General features: G+C 47.3%; 1 protein-coding gene across 3 annotated transcripts; it reads right to left on the reverse strand.

Moving 5' to 3' along the window:
* Positions 1–3,500: 3,500 nt before the first annotated feature.
* On the reverse strand, positions 3,501–23,037 carry LOC120996518 (zinc finger protein 264-like). 3 transcript variants are annotated; one of them, XM_040426469.1, is made up of 9 exons: positions 22,742–23,037; positions 19,800–19,943; positions 19,552–19,710; positions 19,355–19,478; positions 19,173–19,270; positions 16,246–16,342; positions 15,251–15,348; positions 15,008–15,110; positions 3,501–5,471 (listed from the first exon to the last, which is right to left on the reverse strand). In XM_040426469.1, the coding sequence occupies exons 2-9, from the start codon at positions 19,911–19,913 to the stop codon at positions 4,768–4,770; spliced, it is 1,497 nt and encodes a 498-aa protein (XP_040282403.1). In that variant the 5' UTR covers positions 19,914–19,943; positions 22,742–23,037; the 3' UTR covers positions 3,501–4,767. The 3 variants fall into 3 exon arrangements, with proteins under 3 accessions (XP_040282403.1, XP_040282404.1, XP_040282402.1); XM_040426468.1 differs by having other exon boundaries at positions 3,502–5,474; positions 22,742–23,035; XM_040426470.1 differs by lacking the exon at positions 19,552–19,710 and having other exon boundaries at positions 3,501–5,474; positions 22,742–23,035.

Raw genomic sequence — 23,037 nt, forward strand, 5'->3', positions numbered from 1 at the left:
CCAAGATCATCCCCAGGAACGAGAGTCTCTGGGAGGGGTGCAGAGAGGACTTGGGGAGATTGATCAGCCATCCGAACCGTTCCAGGGATTGAACCGTGATTCGGACGCTGTCCTCGGCCTGTGGAAGAGACGGAGCTTTTATCAAGATGTCCTCTAGGTATGGTAACAAAGAGATGCCCCTGGTGCGAAGAAGCGCCATGAGAGGCGCCAGAATCTTCGTAAAAACTCGAGGGGCGGTTGCCAACCCAAAAGGTAGGGCGACGAACTGGTAATGACGCCCCCCTATGGCAAAGCGCAGAAAGCGATGGTGGGACTCTGCAATAGGGACGTGCAAGTAGGCGTCTTGAATGTCCACAGACGCGAGAAATTCTCCTGGAAGCAGAGAAGCAATAACGGAGCGAAGGGACTCAATGCGAAACTTCCGCACCCGTAGAAACTTGTTGAGAAGTTTTAGATCCAAGATTGGACGCACTGACCCCTCTTTCTTTGGAACAACGAACAGGTTTGAGTAAAAACCTGTCCCTTGCTCTTCTGGGGGAACGGGGGAAATGACACCACGGTCCAGAAGAGAGGAGACCGCAAAAAAGAGGTCCGAGGCCCTGGCTGGATCCCCCGGAACGCGAGAAGGGAAAAAACGTTCCGGCGGGCTGGACGCGAACTCCAACTTGTAGCCGGACGTCACCACTTCCAGAGCCCAGGCGTTTTGAACGTGAGCCCTCCAGACCTGTTGAAAGGAGAGCAGACGGCCCCCCACCACGAGGGATGGGGGCACTCCTTCATGCGGAGGGTTGCTTGGGAGCAGGAGGACGGGCTGACTGCGCCCGAGGCCGCCAAGAGGGCTGGGGCTTGAAGAAAGGCTTCTTGCGGGAGTCCTGGGATCCCCCTGCTGATGAGGACGACGGCGTCCTGGCAGTGGAGAAGCGACGAAAGGACTGGCCCCGGAAACCTGAAGGCCGAGACCGAAAGGGACGCTTGGTCCTGGGCTGGGGTAGATGAGTGCTCTTGCCCCCTGTTGCGGCAGAAATGAATTCATCTAGTTGAGCCCCAAAGAGCCTGGACCCTTCAAAGGGAAGGTTAGCGAGGGAACGCTTGGATGAGGCATCAGCATCCCACACCTTCAGCCAGACCTCCCTGCGCTGAATGACAGAGAGGGCCGAAATACGGGCAAAGAGGGAGCCGATGTCCATTGAAGCCTCACAGAGATATTTAGACGCTTGAGACATCTGGATGATAAAATCCAGAGTATCTGCAGAGGCGTCCTGCTCTGACAGATCCGGGTGGTGGCGCTGCAACCACGTTGTAAGAGCTCTGGCGACCCAAGCCGACGCAAAGGCCGGTCGCAGGGAAGCGCCCGCCAGCGAGAAGATGGACTTGGAAAGTGAATCCAAACGTCTGTCCACCGCATCCTGCAGAGAGGAACCGTCTAGGACGGGAAGGGCCGTGTTCTTGGCTAACCTGGCCACCGGAGGATCTACCTTAGGGGAAGAAGTCCACTTTTCCACTGTGTCAGCTGGAAAAGGATAAAGCGTATCCATACGCTTGGTGGCCGAAAATTTTTGATTAGGTCGATCCCAAGCTTTTGATAGGACCGCAGTGAATTCCTCATGAATAGGGAACACGGCGGACTCCTGTTTCTTGGGTGGAAAAAGGGAGAACTCCCGACTAGTGGAGGGAGGAGAATCCCCTTGTATATTAAAAGTGTCACGGACAGCTGCCACCAACTCGGTTACCATGGTGGAAAGCTTAGGCAGGGGTTCCCGCTCCGTGACTTCGTCCGATCCGGACAATTCCCCATCGGATTTGCGCTCCCTGCGAGGGGGAGAGTCAACCGGGCATGCCTCAAGGCGAGGGGGAGAAGCGGAGTCATCCGAGGAGGAATGCTGCCGCTCACGCTGCCTTTTAGAAATCAGACGCCCTCTGTGAGAGTCACTGAGAGGGGATGGAGTGGTGGATGCCACTGGAGTAGTAGCCGCCATGCGCTCCATGAAGGACATGGCTGCCTTGGCAACTAAGGCCAGATCAGCTGCCGCATTAGACATGGCGGAGGCCCAGGCGGGTACCGCTGGATCCGCAGGGGCAGAGGGAGGACCGGGCTGAGCAAGAGAAGGAGGCTGATCCTGTCCAGGAGCAGGGCATGAGTCACAGGAACCAGTGACAGAAAAAAGGCCTAAGGCATATCTTACATGACTCCAGTGGAGCCTGAGAGGAAGCCTTGGAAGGCTTAGGGGCCCCAGGTTTAGGCATGATGGAATTCCAAAGAAGATTTCCTACCAGGTTGCTGCAATTCCTACCACCCAGGCAACAGCAGAAGTCTCCGGTCACCGAGAACTGAGGAGCTGCACGGCCGCAATCTAGCAGAGTCTCCGGCGTAGGGAGAGACAGAGCTGGACGCCGAGGCTCCGCCCCCTTGGACGCGTCATTGCGGTGCGAAATAAGCGCGCGCGCATTTCAAAATACACCCCTTCGCCAGATACGGAGCAACGGGGGTTAATATCGGGAGGAGCAGGCCGGCGGGAGCTGCAGAGAGCGCAGCGGCCATAAGATAAAATAAAATACACTCCTTCAGTGCCAAGATTGCCGCCGATGCGGCCATAGTCTGAGCTGCAGGCAGGTAGGGAAACGCAACCTGTTCCCAGAGTCAGTGGAATCACCAGCCCTCCCCAGAAGGCCCCCTCCCAACGGGAAAAAATGCCCCCAGCCGGTCCTTCTCTAGCTCACCTCAGGTCACAGAGCGCCAGACAGACGACATGAAGGGGTGGGGGGAGGGGGGGAAGGAGGGAGATTGAAGCAGGCAATACTTATCTGCTCAGCATGCTCCCTCGATGTCCAGACCAGCAGGGATTCACCTCTTCAGACGTCTGACTCCAATCAAGGAGAGCAGTGCTCTGGTGGAGGGTAGGCAGCAGGTGTCCCAGCAGCTGGTGGGATGCCAGAGCTTACATGTCGAGCCTGGATCCACTTTTCTTCTGTGGGGGAATGGGAGGTAGCCAGGAACCTTCAGAAGACCGTGGCAGACCCTCCACAGGGGCCAGGAAAGCGCAATGCTGACCTGCGTCCCCATCTGAAACCAGAAAAAAAAATAACAAACAGGAGAAGAATAAATGTCAACCTCCTTGAACGGACACTAAGCAAAGACTGAAGATCTCCTGGAGGTGCCTGGGGGTATAGCCCGAGGAGGAGGAGCTTCTTTTTTTGCATAGTGTCCCTCCTAGTAATATCTCTAAGCTATACCCATGGTCTGTGTCCCCCAATGGAATGAACGAGAAATTCACTTTTTTTTTTATGTCCCCCCGAGGGGACTTGAACATGCGATCATTTGATCGCTTTTCCCATAGATTGCAATGCTTTACTACTGCAGTCTATGGGAGATTCCTCACAGGCAGAACTCCATAGGAACATCGTTGTGGTAAGCCTGGTAGGTTTGGGCAGGCTCGAGGCTATCACAGCGAACCAACAGCTCCCTCCCTCGATCCTGATGCGAGGGAGCTGTTTGGACCCTGAGAGCGCGGCGTTCCCAGGGAAAGCCGCCTCAGATGCCGTAGCAACAATTAACCGCGGCTTCACCGCTCCATACACTTTACATTAATTTGTAATCATCGCAGCTGCCGTAAAGCGCACACACACCCTGCTGCACAGGAAGTCATTGCAGCTGCCGTAAAGCGCACACAGGAAGGAGGTGTATGATATGGCCGTCACCACCAGGGACATTTAAAGACACAGTAAACACAATCTTCCTCTTCTGCTGACATTTAATCAGAATTAGATACATGATTCCTTCCCACACAAAAGGCAGAAATCACTTCTCTCCCCTGTGGGGGGCTTAAAAACAGAAACTGTAACCGACACGCAGAGGCATTACCTTCAGAACTGTGCTGCCACTGGCCACGTGAGCAGGGTCTGGCGGTGGGGGGCAGACGGACCCTCTGTTCTTACCCCAACAGAACAGCTCAGAATCCGCAGAATGTGATCAGTGTCCTGAGCGTCACAGTGAAGGTGGATAATCACAAACTCGAGAAGAACGGGGCAAACATTTTTGGGGAAGTTTCAAGCGGGAACAGGTTTTCGATGCAGAGAATAGAGAGGTATTCCAGCTTTATGATATTGATGATGTATCTTCAGATCGTTGGGGGTCTGACTCTGCACCGTGTTCACCTGAGCCCCGTCTACACTGCGGGGGTGCAGGGTAATTATAGCTGTTCTTCCCACTCAAGTGATAGGAAAGTGCGTTACCCTGCACCCCCGCTGCAATGTAGACGGCGTGCAGGCGAACACTGAAGAGCGCGCACAACTGCCGCGGCCCCGTCAAACAGCTGATCAGAGGGGGTGCTCAGAGAGGGGTGAAGAGAACACAATTCAGATAAGACCAAAACACCACCAGTGATGTCTACGACTGCGCTCAATGCCAAGAGGCTGCCAAGCAAGCGCAGGGAACAGAACATTCTCTGCCAACTCGGGAGTTTTAGCTTCTGCAATGTCTATACAGTTCAGTGCTTCCATAATACCAGGTGCCCACCCTCAAAGTAAGAGAGCTTCCACCCTATGACAGGTTGTCCTTGGAGGTGTAAGGGTTGCAAGGGATTCCTATGCTTGCTAACTCCTGATGGTGGAGACTGTTCCTGAATGCAACCACAAGAGCCATCTTAGATGGGCCCTGAGTTTGGGTCTCTGAGGAGATCAGATCCCTCTTTCTTCTAATGCGCCCATCATTTTGGGTCCACACCCACAATCTCAGGTGAGATTCCACTTGCCACCCTACTGGGTGAATCGTCATTTCTTATCTCCTGCGTGGATCTGCCAGTGTCTTACAAGACCTTTTTTGGTTGTGAAGGATTTGTTGCACTGAGAACAGGAGAACATCTTCAGCCCCAAGTGGCTTATTTTGTGCGCAGAGAGGGTGGATTTGTGGGCAAACGATTTACCGCATTCAGAACATGAAAATGGCCGCTCCCCGGTGTGAGTCCTCTCGTGTTCTACAAGAAGCGATCGTCTCGAAAAACTCTTCCCGCACTCAGAGCACGAGAACGGCCTTTCGCCAGTGTGAAGGAACCGATGTTTGTCAAGTGCAGACTTCTGGGTGAAGCATTTGCCGCAATCTGTGCAGGAGAATGGCTTCTCCCCTGTGTGGATCCTCAAATGGTTCACGTACGTGGATCTCATGGTGAAGCTCTGACCGCAAAAGGAGCATGAGAAGGGCTTGAAGCCCGTGTGAGTCCTCTCGTGGTCGATGACAATGGACCTATGGGCGAATCTCTGCCCGCAGTAAGAACATGCAAAGGGCTTTTCCCCCGTGTGGATTCTCTGGTGGTCGACGAGTGAAGTTTTGTGTTTAAAACATTTGCCGCAGTCAGTACATGAAAATGGAGTTTCGTCCGTGTGGGTCCTTTTGTGCCTATTAAGTTTTGACTTATGGGTAAAATATTTACCACATTCAGTACAGGGGAATATGTTATCCAGACTGGACGAGGCTGGACCTGCTGAAAGAGAGAAGGAGACTTTCTCATTATACATGCACTTCAGAGTTTTGCATTTGAGGCGACTGAAGGCGGTGTAACCCTAAGGCCTCTTTCTCACGGGCGTCCTGGATTTGGGCCAGATAAGATGCGGGTGTGTCGCGGGAAAATGCGCGATTGAAAAACATTTTAATGTGTTTTGCACGCGCGTGAGAAAAATCGGCATGTTTGGTACCCGAACTTCTTCGCAGAAGTTTGGGCTTGGGATCGGTGTTGTGTAGATTTTATTATTTTCCCTTATAACATGGTTATAAGGGAAAATAATAGCATTCTTAATACAGAATGTATAGTACAATAGCGCTGGAGGGGTTAAATTATTTTTTTTTTTAACTCACCTTAATCCACTTGTTCGCGCAGCCGGCATCTCTTCTGTCTTCTTCTTTGAGGAAAAGGACCTGTGGTGACGTCACTGCGCTCATCACATGGTCCGTCACATTATCCATCACCATGGTGACGTCCCCACAGGTGAGGAAGACAGAAGAGATGCCGGCTGCGTGAACAAGTGGATTAAGGTGAGTTAAATTAATTTTTTTAACCCCTCCATCCCTATTTTACTAAGCATTCTGTATTAAGAATGCTATTATTTTCCCTTATAACCATGTTATAAGGGAAAATAATAATGATCGGGTCCCCATCCCGATCATCTCCTAGCAACCATGCGTGAAAATCGCACCGCATCCGCACTTGCTTGCGATTTTCACGCAGCCCCATTCACTTCTATGGGGCCTGCGTTGCGTGAAAAACGCACAATATAGAGCATGCTGCGATTTTCACGCAACGCACAAGTGATGCGTGAAAATCACCGCTCATGTGCACAGCCCCATAGAAATGAATGGGTCCGGATTCAGTGCGGGTGCAATGTGTTCACCTCACGCATCGCACCTGCGTGGAAATCTCGCCCGTGTGAAAGAGGCCTAAAGCTGGCCATAAATACAAGATGTATTCTCACCATTATGTGTATGGAGCCTTCTGACACCATCTCACAACAGGTTCAGGGGAGAGAACCATAGGACAAGTTGGATTTCAATATGACCGGGCCCTTTGTTCTCATGGAGATGTTGCCACCAGCTTTCTCCCCTTTCCCATAGCTTTCAGCTCATTCGTTCGGCAGGTTAAAGGGGTTTTCAGAGACCTACATTTTGATGACCTACATTTGGAAAGTCTTTAGACCCTTTCAGTTTTTTCACAGTTTGTTATGTTGCTCCTTGTTCTAAAATTTAGTCCTACATAATGAGAAAGTGAGAACAGAATGTGAGAAATATTTGCTAATTTATTGAAAAGGAAAAATGTAAATCTTGCACTGACATAAGTCTTCAGACCCTTTACGCAGGACTTCTCTAAAGCCCCTTTGGCAGTGATTCCAGGATTTACCCGAACGGTGAACGCCATAAAAAATAAAAAACTGATGAAATTGAAATTTTGCCCACCTTACTTCCCAAAAAAGGTAATAAAGTGATCAAAAAAGTCGTATCTACGCCAAAATAGTACCAATCAAACCGTCATTTCATCCCGCAAAAAATGAGACCCTACCTAAGATAATCGCCCAAAAACGGAAAAAACTATGGCTCTCAGAATATGGAGACACTAAAACATGATGTTTTTGTTTTTATTTCAAAAATGAAATAATTGTGTAAAACTTACATTAAAAAAAAAAAGTATACATATTAGGTATCGCCGTGTCTGTAATAACCTGCTCTATAGAAATATCACATGACCTAACCCCTCAGATGAATACCATAAAAAAAAAGGGTGTAAAAAAAGCTATTTTTTGTCACCTTACATCACAAAAAGTGTAATAGCAAGCGATCAAAAAGTCATACGCACCCCAAAATAGTGCCAATCAAACCGTCATCTCATCCCACAAAAATCATACCCTACCCAAGATATTTGCCCAAAAACTGAAAAAACTATGGCTCTCAAACTATGGAGACACTAAAACATGATTTTTTTTGTTTCAAAAATGAAATCATTGCGTAAAACTTACATAAATAAAAAAATAGTATACATATTAGGTATCGCCGCATCCGTTACAACCTGATCTATAAAAATACCACATGATCTAACCTGTCAGATGAATGTTGTAAATAACAAAAAATAAAAACGGTGCCAAAACAGCTATTTCTTGTTACCGTGCCTCACAAAAAGTGTAATATAGAGCAACCAAAAATCATTTGTACCCTAAACTAGTACCAACAATACTGCCACCCTATCCCGTAGTTTCTAAAATGGGGTCACTTTTTTGGAGTTTCTACTCTAGGGGTGCATCAGGGGGCTTCAAATGGGACATGGTGTCAATAAAACCAGTCTAGCAAAACCTGCCTTCCAAAAACCGTATGGCATTCCTTTCCTTCTGTGCCCTGCCGTGTGCCCGTACAGCGGTTTACGACCACATATGGGGTGTTTCTGTAAACTACAGAATCAGAGCCATAAATATTGAGTTTTGTTTGGCTGTTAACCCTTGCTTTGTAACTGGAAAAAAAAATATTAAAATGGAAAATCTGCCAAAAAAGTGAAATTTTGAAATTGTATCTCTATTTTCCATAAAATCTTGTGGAACACCTAAAGGGTTAACAAAGTTTGTAAAATCAGTTTTGAATACCTTGAGGGGTGTAGTTTCTTAGATGGGGTCACTTTTATGGAGTTTCTACTCTAGGGGTGCATCAGGGGGGCTTCAAATGGAACATGGTGTCAAAAAACCAGTCCAGCAAAATCTGCCTTCCAAAAACCATACGGCATTCCTTTCCCTCTACGCCCTACTGTGTGCCCATACAGTAGTTTATGGCCACATATGGGGTGTTTCTGCAAACTACAGAATCGGGGCAATAAATATAGCATTTTGTTTGGCTGTTAACCCTTGCTTTGTTACTGGAAAAAATTGATTAAAATGGAATATTTGCCAAAAAATAGAAATTCTCATCTCCATTTGCCAATAACTCTTGTGCAACACCTAAAGGGTTAACGACGTTTGTAAAATCAGTTTTGAATACCTTGAGGGGTGTAGTTTCTAGAATGGGGTCATTTTTGGGTGGTTTCTATTATGTAAGCCTCACAAAGTGACTTCAGACCTGAATTGGTCCCTAAAAAGTGGGTTTTTGAAAATTTCTGAAAAATTTCAAGATTTGCTTCTAAACTTCTAAGCCTTGTAACATCCCCCAAAAATAAAATATAATTCCCAAATTGATCCAAACATGAAGTAGACATATGGGGAATGTAAAGTAATAACTATTTTTGTAGGTATTACTATGTATTATAGAAGTAGAGAAATTGAAACTTGGAAATTTGCAATTTTTTAAAAAAATTTGGTAAATTTTGTATTTTTTTTTATAAATAAAAAAGAATTTTTTTAACTTCATTTTACCAGTGTCATGAAGTACAATATGTGACGAAAAAACAATCTCAGAATGGCCTGGATAAGTCAAAGTGTTTTAAAGTTATCACCACTTAAAGTGACACTGGTCAGATTTGCAAAAAATGGCCTGGTCGTTAAGGTGAAATAAGGCTGTGTCCCAAAGGGGTTAAAGGGGTTTTCCTGAGAATTTAATACTGATGGTCTATCCTCTGCATAGGTCACCAGTAGCTGATTGATTGGGGGTCTGACACGCAGGATCCCTGCTGATCATCTGTTTGAGAAGGCACAAGTGCTCGCAATATCGTCACGGCCTTCTCCTAGCTTTCCCTAGGCCAGTGATGTCACATTTATTGGTCACGTGGCCTAGGTGCAGCTCAGCTCCATTGAAGTGAATGAGGCTGAGTTGCAATACCAAAAACAGCCACTATACTATGTACGGCGCTGTGCTTGGTAAGCTGTGAGAAGGCAGCAGCGCTCACAGGAGCCCCAGTGTCTTCTCAAACAGCTGATCAGCGGGGGTCCTAGGTATCGGACCCCCACTGATCAGATACTGATGACCTATCCTGAGGATAGGTCATCAGTATTAAAATCTCATAAAACTCTTAAGAATATCTCTGTACTTTGCTCCGTTCAGCTTTCCCTCAACCCTGACCAGTCTCCCTGTCCCCCCCAGGATGATGCTGCCACCACTATGCTTCACTGTAGGGATGGTATTGAGCGGGTGATGAGCAGGGCCTAGTTTCCTCCAAACATGACGCTTAGACTGAGGCTACAAGGTCTAATCTTGGTAGTTTTCAGACCAGAGAATCTTCATTTCTCACACTTTAGAGTCCCTTAGGTGTTTTTTTTTTTTTTTGTACAAACCCCAGGTGTCTTTTACCAAGGAGATTCTTCTTCCTGGCCACTCTGCCATGAAGCCCAGATCGGTGGAGGCTGCAGTGATGGTTGACCTTCTGGAAGTTTCTCCCATCTGCATACAGGATTTTTGGAGCTCAGCCAGAGAGACCATTGGGTTCTCTAGGAAGGGTCCTGGTTGTTCCAAACTTCTTCCATTTAGGAATTACGGAGACCAGCTCTAGGAAGGGTCCTGGTTGTTCCAAACTTCTTCTTCCATTTAGGAATTACGGAGACCACTGTGCTCTTGGGGAAATTCGAGTGCAGCAGAAATGCTGTTGCCCCCTTCTGCAGATCTGTGCCTCCACACCGTCCTTTCCTCGCCATGGCTTGGTTTTTGCTCTGATATGCATTGTTAGGTCTTATATAGACAGGGCTGTGTCTTCTCAAAACCATGTCCAATCAACTGAATTTACCTCAGGTGGACTCCAATCAAGGTGCTGAAACATCTCAAAGATGATCAACAGAAATGGGAGGTCCCGGAGCTAAAGGTCAAGTGTCATAGCAAAGGGTGTCCAGCAGTATTGATCCCTTTAAAACATAACTTTTACTTATTCATCTTATATAAAATAATACCACCGTGGTGGTTCACCAGTGAAAAATAGTGAGACAAACAACAATAATGAAAGATAATAAATGCTCCTGGAAGCCTACCGTTGATATATTAATTAGGTGGTGAGTGAACACAGGGCAGCTATGGGGAGCAGTGAGTGTATCTAACTTGTCCCTACGCTCACCCTGACTATTTCCTCAGCCCAGGGACGTCCCCTAGAGGTGGAGACTCCCTGTCCTCGTGCCTGGGCTGACTGCCCTGCGTTTACCCTCCTCTCAAAAAATAATAAAGGATAATTAGCACAGCTCCCCAGGAACTGACGGGTGATACTCTGTGTCCCAGGTAACAAATTACCCACATGGACACCAATAGATAAAGTAAGACCAGATGATGTTTATATATAGGTTAACGAAGATACGTATCGCCTATAAGAATGAAAAACCAAGGACTAGGGCATCATAGCGGTGCGTTCCCAGGCTGGTTAACATAAACCCCTACGTGTTTCCCCTATTACTAGGTTCATCAGGGGGCATTCACGGTCAAGGGTACAACCGTCATATATAAACAGATACATGAAATATACTTATGATATAGTGGAGGAAACAGGACCAGAGACGCAGACGATAATAAGCATAGGACCAAGGGACCAATTGATATGTCCCACCTGTGAAAAATAAAGACACTATAAGGTTGGGTGCTAGATATAACGTATATAATATGTCCTCCTACATCTCAGCACTTACTTAGTGTCCTATGCAGTCAGGAGGCCCAAGGGCCCAATGGAATAAGGGCCAGCACTTCACCCAAGAAGCTGTAAGTAGAAAGTTTTCCACATAATATGAGGCATATTCCATGCCAAGGTGTTCAGTTACCAGTTCTAAGTAGATGGCCCATTTCCATAATTTTCACTTAGGTGTACTACCTAGGAAATAGGTGACACCTGGTGCACATCAGATATTTAATGTGCAATGTCTGGATACAGAGCGTATCCTAGTTATTTTATCATGGCTGTAATAAAGTTACTGAATAGCGCTATTCTTGATCAGAGGGATAAAGGGAAAAACACATAGCCACCCCCGCAGATCATAGAAAACAAGAAAAAGTGAGTCTTTCATTAATCCCAAGTGGTGCCTGGGATCTAAAGCGATGAATCCAGACGCACTCTTTCTGGAGAATTTTCCGATCCCAGTCTCCACCCCTAGGTGACAATGGGATGGTTTCTAGGATCGAAAATCTCAGGCAGCTGGGATCACCACCATGGATGTCGATCACATGTGACGCGACGGGTGTGATCTTCTTCTTGACCACGTCGTTCACATGTTCACAGTGAGGCCAAGAAGCTACAGACGAGATTTAGGGAGAGGGGCTACCCTCAAACGGTTCTTGGGGGCGCGTTCCAGAATGCCTTAGGTAGGGAACGTACTGAGCTCCTTGTCCCTAAACCTAAGGCACAGAGTGGACAACAACCAATACGCCTGATATCCATGTGTGACTCAGCAAATACGGAGGTAATGTCAGTCTTGAAAAGGTACTGGCCTATCCTACATATGGACCCGGACCTTAGGGGTGTGCTCACTAAACAACCGAGTGTCACATATAGGCGGGGGAGGAGTCTAAGAGACCGCCTTGTCCACAGCCACTACACTACACCAAGTGGGGACCTGGCTGGACCGCATGCGGTATGTTCAAATGTGGCTCCTGTAAAGCCTGCGCCTTTATCTCCACTGCAAAATCAATTACTTGCTCAGTCACTGGTCAATCTTATCAAATCAGGGACTTTTATAACTGTAGGAGCAAGGGTGCGGTATATATATGCCAGTGCCCTTGTCCTATGGATTATATAGGCAAGACCATCAGAGAGGTCAGGCGGCGGATTTGTGAACATGTGAACGACGTGGTCAAGAAGAAGATCACACCCGTCGCGTCACATGTGATCGACATCCATGGTGGTGATCCCAGCTGCCTGAGATTTTCGATCCTAGAAACCATCCCATTGTCACCTAGGGGTGGAGACTGGGATCGGAAAATTCTCCAGAAAGAGTGCGTCTGGATTCATCGCTTTAGATCCCAGGCACCACTTGGGATTAATGAAAGACTCACTTTTTCTTGTTTTCTATGATCTGCGGGGGTGGCTATGTGTTTTTCCCTTTATCCCTCTGATCAAGAATAGCGCTATTCAGTAACTTTATTACAGCCATGATAAAATAACTAGGATACGCTCTGTATCCAGACATTGCACATTAAATATCTGATGTGCACCAGGTGTCACCTATTTCCTAGGTAGTACACCTAAGTGAAAATTATGGAAATGGACGTTCGCTCATCATTCTCACACCTAATCCCCCTGCCCCTTACTAACTGATCTGTTTAATATGATATTTATACACTAGATCGCCGCTGCAGGTCCATGCCGCTCATATACCTATTCATGATGTAGCCAGGCCCGTGGGGCCGCCTCCTATGACATAGCATCTGATGCATTCTGAATGGGACGGCTTACAGACCGGCTGTGACGCGATAATGCGTTCCACGAGACCGGATGTGGCCGCTTTATGCGTTCCACATGACGTAGGCGGCGCACTGCGGCTCCACCTTAGGTTCCTCGGACGGAAGTGACATACTCCTTCACTGTAGGGACCGGAGGGAATCTTTGTGTGCGGTTCACGGACCGGCAATGACGCAGATTGTGGCGTCTGACTTCCGGAAGTGACTCGCCTAACGTGACAATCAGCGCCAAGTTTGAACAGCTGGTAAGAGGGTATTTAGGGAAACTAGAGTGAGTGTGAGTAGTAGGAGGAACAGGACGTTACTGGGACGCAGCCTAAACGTAAGTAAGGACCATCTACTTAGAACTGGTAACTGAACACCTTGGCATGGAATATGCCTCATATTATGTGGAAAACCTTCTACTTACAGCTTCTTGGGTGAAGTGCTGGCCCTTATTCCATTGGGCCCTTTGGCCTCCTGACTGCATAGGACACTAAGTAAGTGCTGAGATGTAGGAGGACATATTATATACGTTATATCTAGCACCCAACCTTATAGTGTCTTTATTTTTCACAGGTGGGACATATCAATTGGTCCCTTGGTCCTATGCTTATTATCGTCTGCGTCTCTGGTCCTGTTTCCTCCACTATATCATAAGTATATTTCATGTATCTGTTTATATATGACGGTTGTAACCTTGACCGTGAATGCCCCCTGAGGAACCTAGTGATAGGGGAAACGCGTAGGGGTTTATGTTAACCAGCCTGGGAACGCACCGCTATGATGCCCTAGTCCTTGGTTTTTCATTCTTATAGGCAATACGTATCTTCGTTAACCTATATATAAACATCATCTGGTCTTACTTTATCTATTGGTGTCCATGTGGGTAATTTGTTACCTGGGACACAGAGTATCACCCGTCAGTTCCTGGGGAGCTGTGCTAATTATCCTTTATTATTTTTTGAGAGGAGGGTAAACGCAGGGCAGTCAGCCCAGGCACGAGGACAGGGAGTCTCCACCTCTAGGGGACGTCCCTGGGCTGAGGAAATAGTCAGGGTGAGCGCAGGGACAAGTTAGATACACTCACTGCTCCCCATAGCTGCCCTGTGTTCACTCACCACCTAATTAATATATCACCGGTAGGCTTCCAGGAGCATTTATTATCTTTCATTATTGTTGTTTGTCTCACTATTTTTCACTGGTGAACCACCACGGTGGTATTATTTTATATAAGATGAATAAGTAAAAGTTATGTTTTAAAGGGATCAATACTGCTGGACACTTTTTGACTCTATGATCCTTCTTTATCAAATTGATATTGATTTAGCTGGACATATATGTCATAGCAAAGGGTCTGAATACTTGGGTCCATAGCAATTTTAGTTTTTCCTTTTTGATAAATTAGCAAAAACGTATGTACACAATTCTGTTCTCGCTGTCTCATTATGGGGTACTGAGTGCAGATCGATGGGATTAGACGTGAATTGTATTTTATTTTAGTACAAGGAGCAACATAACAAAATATGAAAAAGTGAAAGGATCTGAAGACTTCGTATCCTCAGAATTAGAGATGAAGGAATCAATTCACATCGTGAATCGTTTCTTTCATCAAACTGACTCCTTGAGCAGCGAGGGGCTGGCATCGCTACTCAGGAGGCTCCCCCCCCTCTCTGCTGATTGACAGGCCAGACTTCTCGCGCCTCTGCTGCTGCGCCCGGAAGTATAGTGGCACATGCACAGTTGGCTCCTGCGCTTGCGCTGCAAGATATTTGGCGCTGTCAATCACTGGGGAAGGGAGCTAATGTCTGAGTGGAATCAATTCGCTCATCTCTACTGAGGATAGGTCATTAACCCCTTTATGATAAGGTCCGTAGACATACGGTGCTCGTCGTCTCTTTAAATATAGCGCCTGCTCCTTAACGCAGTGGTCACCGTAGCTGCCGGGTGCCTGCTGTTTTACAACTACTGCTTGGATCCCTACCAAACATGAGAATGGGGGCCCCGTACCCTGCTGTGGAGCTGCCTATAATTATACTGAGCGGCTGGTTGGGCATGCTGTCAGCCACTCCACCGGGGACGGGTACAACGCTCGGCTATCTCTGGAACTCCCACAGAAATGAAAGGAGATTGCGGGAAAACGACCCCAGCTGCTGATCATGAGATCGTTCTCCATGCTTGTGAGGCCCACATTCTCCATAAGAGGTCACCACTCACCTGGGCTGATATCTGCCAGAGTCTTCTGATCACACGGCTCCTCCTCCTCCTCCCACACCTTCGTCTCCATAACTTCAACTTTGATAATTCTTAAGCTTCCATCCTAAATAGAGCGCAATTTTGTTAAGGTGGCGGGGGCACTTACCTGGCTGAGATACAAGAGGCTGGGACCATTCAGTCATGTGCGATGCGCAATATAATAACTGCTCTACACATCAAGCATCTGGTGGAATCATCACCTACTTCATCATCCTCCGGGACGCTGGGACTTTCCTCTGTAGACTCCTGTGGATCGGCCATTCTGGGATGTCCCTTCGATGCATTTCTCTTACTGGACTCATCTGTAGGAGACAGATACTAACTGAATATTGGAGAATCAGGATTAGATCTGAATGTCCGCCATGTTGTCTTAGTCAGACATCTTATATTTCTACCTTAAAGCTTGGCTGAAGAGTCACCTTGAATACTGATATAACGTTGCTAAGAAAATAAGGTCCTTAGGCGATCAATTAAAGCCTAACGAGCCGGTTATGAGATCATGGAGTCTTAGTGACACATTTATGTCCTCCAGAGCTTCTTTTAGATACTTGGTTAGTGGACATTGGTCAGCTTCTTTAGTTTATGGCAAACAAACACTTTCAAGGATAATGGAATCAGAGGACGATGGATCAAAGGTTAAAGATGCATTAGATATTCCTTCTCATACGTGTTAGAAAACGTTTAGCCAATTAACTATCATGACGTATAGAGAGGCGGACGTCTTCCTTATGCATATTGATGTTGGAGGTGCAACTTCTGTACGTCAATGGTTATGAATAGTAAAGCATTTGTGAGGCCACGTGCTATGTATAATAATGATTATTTAAAGAGCTGAACGTTGATTTATAGGATAGCGGCCTTACGTCCGGTGGCATCAGAGGCAGAGCGTACCCTTTCTTCGTATAATAATGATGTGATTTAGGTGTGTCACCATTGACTCCTATGGATTGCGGTATACTGCGACAAACCTGTATTATAATACTATTTATTCCTTTGTTCTCTGGGGTATAAAAAAGCGTATTTGGGGAGATAACACACACACAGCACTGCCATTTTTTGCTGGGATGGTATAATGTGGCGTAATATGGTACTGCTGGCTCGGCCTATTAGTGTTGGCCCTACCGTCTGTCACTCTGGATGCCTACAACATGGGACCACTTTAATTCCCAGTCGGCTCCTGTCTCAAGGTCGTTACTCACCTGGGCTGATATCCGTAGGAAGCTCCTCCATATCCTCCCCGTCTTCTAATACATCCGACTCCACAACTTCAACTTTAATCATTCTTAAGCTTCCATCCTAAACAGAGCAGATATTCAGACCCTGGTGCATGGCATCACATCGGGGGAGATTTATCATCAGTTTTCAGGGGTCTGCACCAAATGTCGCACCATATTTGATCAATTTGGTGCATCTTTAAGTCTAAGGCTACTTTCACACTAGCGACAGGGGACTCCGGCAGGCTGTTCCGGCGGGTGAACAGCCTGTCGGATCCGTCCTGCCGCTAGTTCACGTTTGCCCCCGGACTGCCGCTCCGTCCCCACTGACTATAATGGAGACGGGGGCGGAGTTACGGCGGCAGCGCACACCGAGAGGCAGCCTCTCGGCATGCGCTGCCGTTGGAACTCCGCCCCCATTATAGTCAATGGGGATGGAGCGGCAGTCCGGGGGCACACGTGAACTAGCGGCAGTCCGGGGGCACACGTGGATCCGTCGCTAGTGTGAAACTAGACTAACACTTCTGTCCTGAGATGTTTCTCCATTTTCTATGCCACCCCTTTACTGGAGTGAGACTGAGACAATTTTAGTGACATTTTGAAGCCAGAATTTTATTTTGAAGGGCCAGGTATGATCAATCCCCCCCCCATTGTTTCTCAGAGAGAGTTTTGGTACATGGGGCCTCATTGCTTATGACCAAGTAGTCATTTCATATGTAGGGGACTGTTCAGAAGGCTGTTGGGTGGGATTGTAGGGGATCTTGGAGACTAACTTACTACTGCCAGGAGCAGAAGAAATGCATGCCCTGGACCCACCATTAAGGCAACATTCAAACGGTGTGTGCAGTGTCCACCTGCTATATGCATTGGGAAAGTGCATACCAGTGTATATGTCAAACCTACCCATAGACTTGCATTGACCCAACGGAGGTCAGGTCAGTGTCATCTGGCCTCCACCGGGCCATAAAACATTGGAATAACTTTTTTTGTTGCTGTTGTAGACATGTATTTATTTTTTTTATATGGAAGCCTAAGCAGAGACATATGCCACTGTCTGGTTATACACTGGCATACATCAGAGGCATCTGTTGGAGATATGTCGGTAAAATCCTCCGACACAAGCATAAATGCTGTGGGAATAGACCCTAAGAGATGATCAAAGATTTCAGTCACTGACTGTGCTCGTCCAGAGGAAGAAGCTCTTTGCTTCTACTAAAAAAAGGAATCCCAATTGTGGGGGTGGGGGTGGGGGTGGGGGGGGCACCGTCAGTCATCTCCACATGCCTAATAGGACATATAGAGAGGGACTGATGACAGAAGAATATGAGCGTATGTTACCAAACTCGTTCTACAGTTTAGGGTTGTTGCGGGTATCGAAATTTCGATACCCAATCGATACTTCTGTCCCGGTATCGATACGATACCGGGATTTCCATTTTTTCGATACTGGGCTGCGCTTCTGCGCAGTCTAGTATCTCTGAACATGAGAGCGCTGCTCTCAGCGCGCTCATGTTCTCTCAGCAGCACGGGGAGAAGGAAGCAGTCTCTCCCTCCCCCTGTGCTGCTGCCGCCGCTGCCACCAATGAGAAGAGAGGGGTGGAGGAGGGGCGGGCGCACTGCGCCATCAATGATAGTACTTTTCCTACACAGAGCCGCGCCCAGCGATGTCCCAGCACTCACCATTAGTCCTGGGCGCCGCTCCGTTTGCCCGCTGTGCCCCATTACTGTCTCCTCTCCTGCTCCACATGCTGATTACTATCGGAGGGATGGGGAGGAGACATCAGCTTCTCTAGTGGGCGTTCCTTCCTGCGCTGCGATTGGACAGCGCTACAGCCAGGGAGAAGGAACGCCCACTAGTGAAGCTGATGTCTCCTCCCCATCCCTCCGATAGTAATCAGCATGTGGAGCAGGAGAGGAGACAGTAATGGGGCACAGCGGGCGAACGGAGCGGCGCCCAGGAATAATAGTAAGTGCTGGGACATCGCTGGGCGCCGCTCTGTGTAGCCTAATACTGAAAGTCTGGACCCAGGAAAAGTAGACTTTAACCCATAATACAGGAGGCGGGTGCCGGTAGCAGAATCGCATTGCCGGCATCCTGCCCCTGACACCCGCCTCCTGTATTAAGGGGTAATTATCATTGGTGGTGCAGTGTGCCCCTTCTCCCCCCCCCCCCTCAACCCCGCATCCCATTAAAATCATTGGTGCCGGCCCCTCTCTACCACCCCAGTATTAAAATCATTGGTGGCAGTGGCCACAAGGTCCTCTCCCCTCCCCCTCATTGGTGGTGCAGTGGCAGCTTCTGATCGGAGCCCCAGCTGTGTAAGCCTGGGGCTCCGATCAGTTGCCATGGCAGCCAGGACGCTACTGAAGCCCTGGCTGCCATGGTAACATCCGTGATGCTGTGTGCACAGAGCACAGAGCAGCAGGGGCAGTGTGAAGTCCTAATTACCCTGATAGAGCTCTATCAGGGTGAATAGGACAAGGGATGAAAAGATCCCAGGTTCTGGCCCCTAGGGGGGGGAATCGTTATTAAATAAAAAGTGTAAAAAAAAAAGGAAAAAAATACCCCACCAACATATGAAGTATGAATCACCCCCTTTTCCCAATTTCACATATAAAATGTATAAATAATAAACATATTACATATTGCCACGTCAGAAAAGTCCAAACTATTAAAATATAAAAAAAATCTATGCGGTGAACGCCAGAACAGAAAAAATAAAAAAATACTGCGCGATTCGCCATTTTTTAAAATGCAGAATGCATGTGGCTTTTTTTTTTTTCACGTGGTATCGAATGGTATCGAGTATCGCAATACTTTTTCATGGTATCGAAACCGAATAAAAAAATTGGTATCGCAACAACTCTACTACAGTTAATGTGCAGTTGGAATCATCCTCCTCGCCACCTACCTGATCATCCTGGGGGACGCTGTGACTTTCCTCTGTAGACTCCTGTGGATGGTCAGGACTAGGACATCTCTTCACTGTGATTCTCTTATTGGACCCATCTAAAGACGAAACATGCAGGGACTGAACACACTGTATATATAAGATTTATCGGAGGATGTTTGCCTCTAGCTTATATCACTTACCCAGTGATGCGACGGGCGACTGAATCTCCATCATGACGTCTTTGTACAGATCCTTCTGTTCTTCTAAGTACTCCCACTCCTCCACAGAGAGATAGACAGCGACGTCCTGACACCTTACAGAAACCTGACACATACAACGAGATGCTCATCACTGTCCAGACACGTTGTCCCTGTGTATAATGACCCCCATTCCTCACCTCTCCTGTCAGCAGCTCAATGATCTTGTTGGTGAGGTCTAGGATGCTCTTATGGTGTCTCTTTTGTATCAGTGAGTGAGGAGGAGACCCTGTTGTGAGGTTCTGAGCCCTGCTATGTCCTCTCAAAGGTTTGGTGGACTTCTTCACTGGTCCGTAATTCTAATGAAATAGAAACCAAGAAGGCAACAAGAAGAAATACACCAAGAACTTCCCAAAATCATACGTGACTTATCTTCAAAATGCCTCACCTCTCCGGTCAGCAGGTAGATGATCTCCAGGGTGACACTTAGTATCCTCTTGGTCATCTCATCATTGTCAGTCTTCATCCTCAGCCGATCAGTCATGGAGAGGACCCAGACCATTCAAGGACCTCAGCAGTGACAATTCTGAGGCTGCAAAAAAGATAAATGTAGGAAAAGACAGGTTCTAGATAAAATGCCTGGATCACCGATGAATACAGTCAAAACAATCACTTGTTACATGTACGCCAGATATTATCTCAGGAACATCCACACAATGGTCTTCTATTAGTACAAGGCTCAAGAAAGACCATGATGAGAGGGGGAAATCTAGATAGGGATTGAACAAGACGACAAGGGGAGGGAGAGTTTAGCAAGCTCCGTGCGCCAGCTTTCTGGTTTACAAAATTGCTGCAAAATTTTAGCATAAGCCGTTTCATGACTTTGTGTTGCTACCATCTCTTTCGAAAAGTGAGAATAGTTAACCAGATGAGTAAATGTAGACCGGATTTATCAAATGTGACTCTGTAAAAAGTTTTAAAAAACCCTAGCCAATTCCCCTCCAGTGGGTGGCAAAAACCAAACAATTTATTTCTAAAAACACGCCAAACATTTCAAACACGCCATGATCTGATGCCAAATAAGGCAAAAATGCCTTCAAAAATTCAGCACTCGAGTACAATGTACCAAATTATTAAGAGGCTTACTCTTAATAAATCTGGTGCATCTGTGCCTGTCCGTGGGCCAGAAAATCTCTGTTGGCTTCCTCACTACTGCCACCGCCTCTATTTCACCGACCTTTACAACCCTGCAGGAACGGTATCTCCTGAAGGCCACGGGCCCTCATCTGGCCCCCACACATTCGGAGGGGGAAGTGCCTTCTGGTCCTGTCATGGCTGCCCCTTGCCACAAGGACCGCAGCCTGATTTTCTCAGCATTACTGTAGGTAAGTCCTCAAATCCTGTCAGCACCACTGAATAGCTGAAGACCTCGCAGCCAGGAGAAGATGAATGGTAAATACCTTATGACTGATGTAGATTTGTGCTATAATTTATTTCAGTTTTTGGCATAAATTTTTCATCTACAGCCACCCCCCTCCCACTAAGACCCACCCCTTTTCTGTGACAATGAACAAAAAGAGGGAGACAATGAAGAAGAGGTGGGCAACAGACAAGAAGAAGAGGGGGGCAACAGACAAGAAGAAGTAGAGGAGGAGGACAACGGACAAGAAGAAGTGGAGGAGGAGGACAACGGACAAGAAGAAGTGGAGGAGGAGGACAACGGACAAGAAGAAGTGGAGGAGGAGGACAACGGACAAGAAGAAGTGGAGGAGGAGGACAACGGACAAGAAGAAGTGGAGGAGGAGGACAACGGACAAGAAGAAGTGGAGGAGGAGGACAACGGACAAGAAGAAGTGGAGGAGGAGGACAACGGACAAGATGAAGTGGAGGAGGATGGCAACGGACAAGAAGAAGAGGAGGAGGGCAACATACAAGAAGAGGAGAAAAACAGACAAGAAGCAGAGGAGGAGGAGGATAAGGGACAAGAAGCAGAGGAGAAGGACAACGGACAAGAAGAGGAGGGACGGACAAGAAGAAGAGGAGGAGGATGGCAACGGACGAGAAGAAGAGGGACGGACAAGAAGAAGAGGAGGAGGATGGCAACGGACGAGAAGAAGAGGGACGGACAAGAAGAGGAGGAGGATGGCAACGGACAAGAAGAAGAGGGACGGACAAGAAGAAGAGGAGGAGGATGGCAACGGACGAGAAGAAGAGGGACGGACATGAAGAAGAGGAGAGGAACGGACAAGAAGAGGAGGAGGATGGCAACGGACAAGAAAAAGAGGGACGGACAAGAAGAAGAGGAGGAGGATGGCAACGGACAAGAAGAAGAGGAGGAGGATGGAAACGGACAAGAAGAAGAGGGACGGACAAGAAGAAAAGGAGAGGAACGGACAAGAAGAAGAGGAGAGGAACGGACAAGAAGAGGAGGAGGAGGGCAACGGACAAGAATAAGAGGGACGGACAAGAAGAGGACAATAAAAAAGAAGGGGAGGACAATGAAAATGAAGATAATAAAGATGAGCAAAATAATTAAATAGAAGGAGCAGACAATGAACAAGAAGAGGAAAACAAAGAGGAAAATTACGAAGAAGACCAAAACAATAAAAAAGGAAGAGAAAGACAATGAACAGGAAGACAATGAAAAAGAGGTTTCAGGCTGTTCCGGCAGAGAATAGCCTCCTGGAGGTCTCTGGATCTGGCATTGCCAGACGGTACCGAAATGCCCCCCAGTCCCATTGACTATAATGGGGTCTGAAAGAGATCCAACTGCTACCCGACCGGCAGTGTGAAAGCAGCCGAACTATTAGACAGGATTAATAAATCTTCCCCATTAATCAAGATGAAAAACAGGACAACGAACGAGAAGAATAAGACAACGAAGAGGAAGACAACAAATAAGATGTGGAGAAAGAAGAAAAGGGACAAGTCTACAACCAGAAGAAACACAACGTGACAAATACTGAACGAGGAGCTTACAGTCTAGACGAGGAAAATAAAACTCTGCTACTCTGCAGATACCGTGCGGCGCGCGTTATAGTCACATGTTGCAATCGTATGCTGTTTTTTGCCACCCTGTGTGAACACAGCCAGTGTCTGATTTTTTTCTCTTCCTTTTTCAGCGTGTAGACGGCCAACGTTATTAATACCGCACTTATAATAAATCACATACATTTGGACCTCAGTCCTAAGAACCAAGGATGAGAAAAAGATGGAGGCGTTGCCCATAGTAACCAGGTCTCAACTGTCACCTTTCCTAGAGCAGGTTAGAAAATGAAAGCAGCCATCTGATTGGTTGCTAAGGGTAACGCCTCCCGGTCTGCTCTAGAGGTCATACTGGAGCGGAGGAGCCGCCGGGGTCGGTAATAATCATAGTATAGTATGTGTCACCTCCGTCATGAGACGCTCCCGTTCATAGCCGCTCCTATAAACATCAATGGAAACCGATTGAGCGCCGCAGAGGTTTCTGGGAGTCCTCATCATGTGATCGTCGCACCGTTACTTTCCCCACAGCCTAAGGCTACAGGAAAATGGCGCCTGCTTTATGCTCTGCTTTACTATAACGATATATATCGGGGGTGAGAAGTGAAATATCACAGTACAAGGGAAAATGCCGTCCTGTTTTACCCGTAAAATTGCTACAGAGCAGAACGGATAATCATTATATGCTTCCACATCAACATGGC

The sequence above is a fragment of the Bufo bufo genome, chromosome 3 (genome assembly GCF_905171765.1).
Source record: "Bufo bufo chromosome 3, aBufBuf1.1, whole genome shotgun sequence".
NCBI classification, from domain to species: Eukaryota; Metazoa; Chordata; class Amphibia; order Anura; family Bufonidae; genus Bufo; species Bufo bufo.

Coding starts and splice junctions, on each gene's coding strand:
- LOC120996518 (XM_040426468.1), bottom strand. CDS start 19,913: ATGGTCTGGGTCCTCTCCATGACTGATCGGCTGAGGATGAAGACTGAC. Junction 19,271..19,354: donor GTCGCCCGTCGCATCACTGG/GTAAGTGATATA, acceptor TTTCGTCTTTAG/ATGGGTCCAATAAGAGAATC. Junction 16,343..19,172: donor GCGTCCCCCAGGATGATCAG/GTAGGTGGCGAG, acceptor TGCTCTGTTTAG/GATGGAAGCTTAAGAATGAT.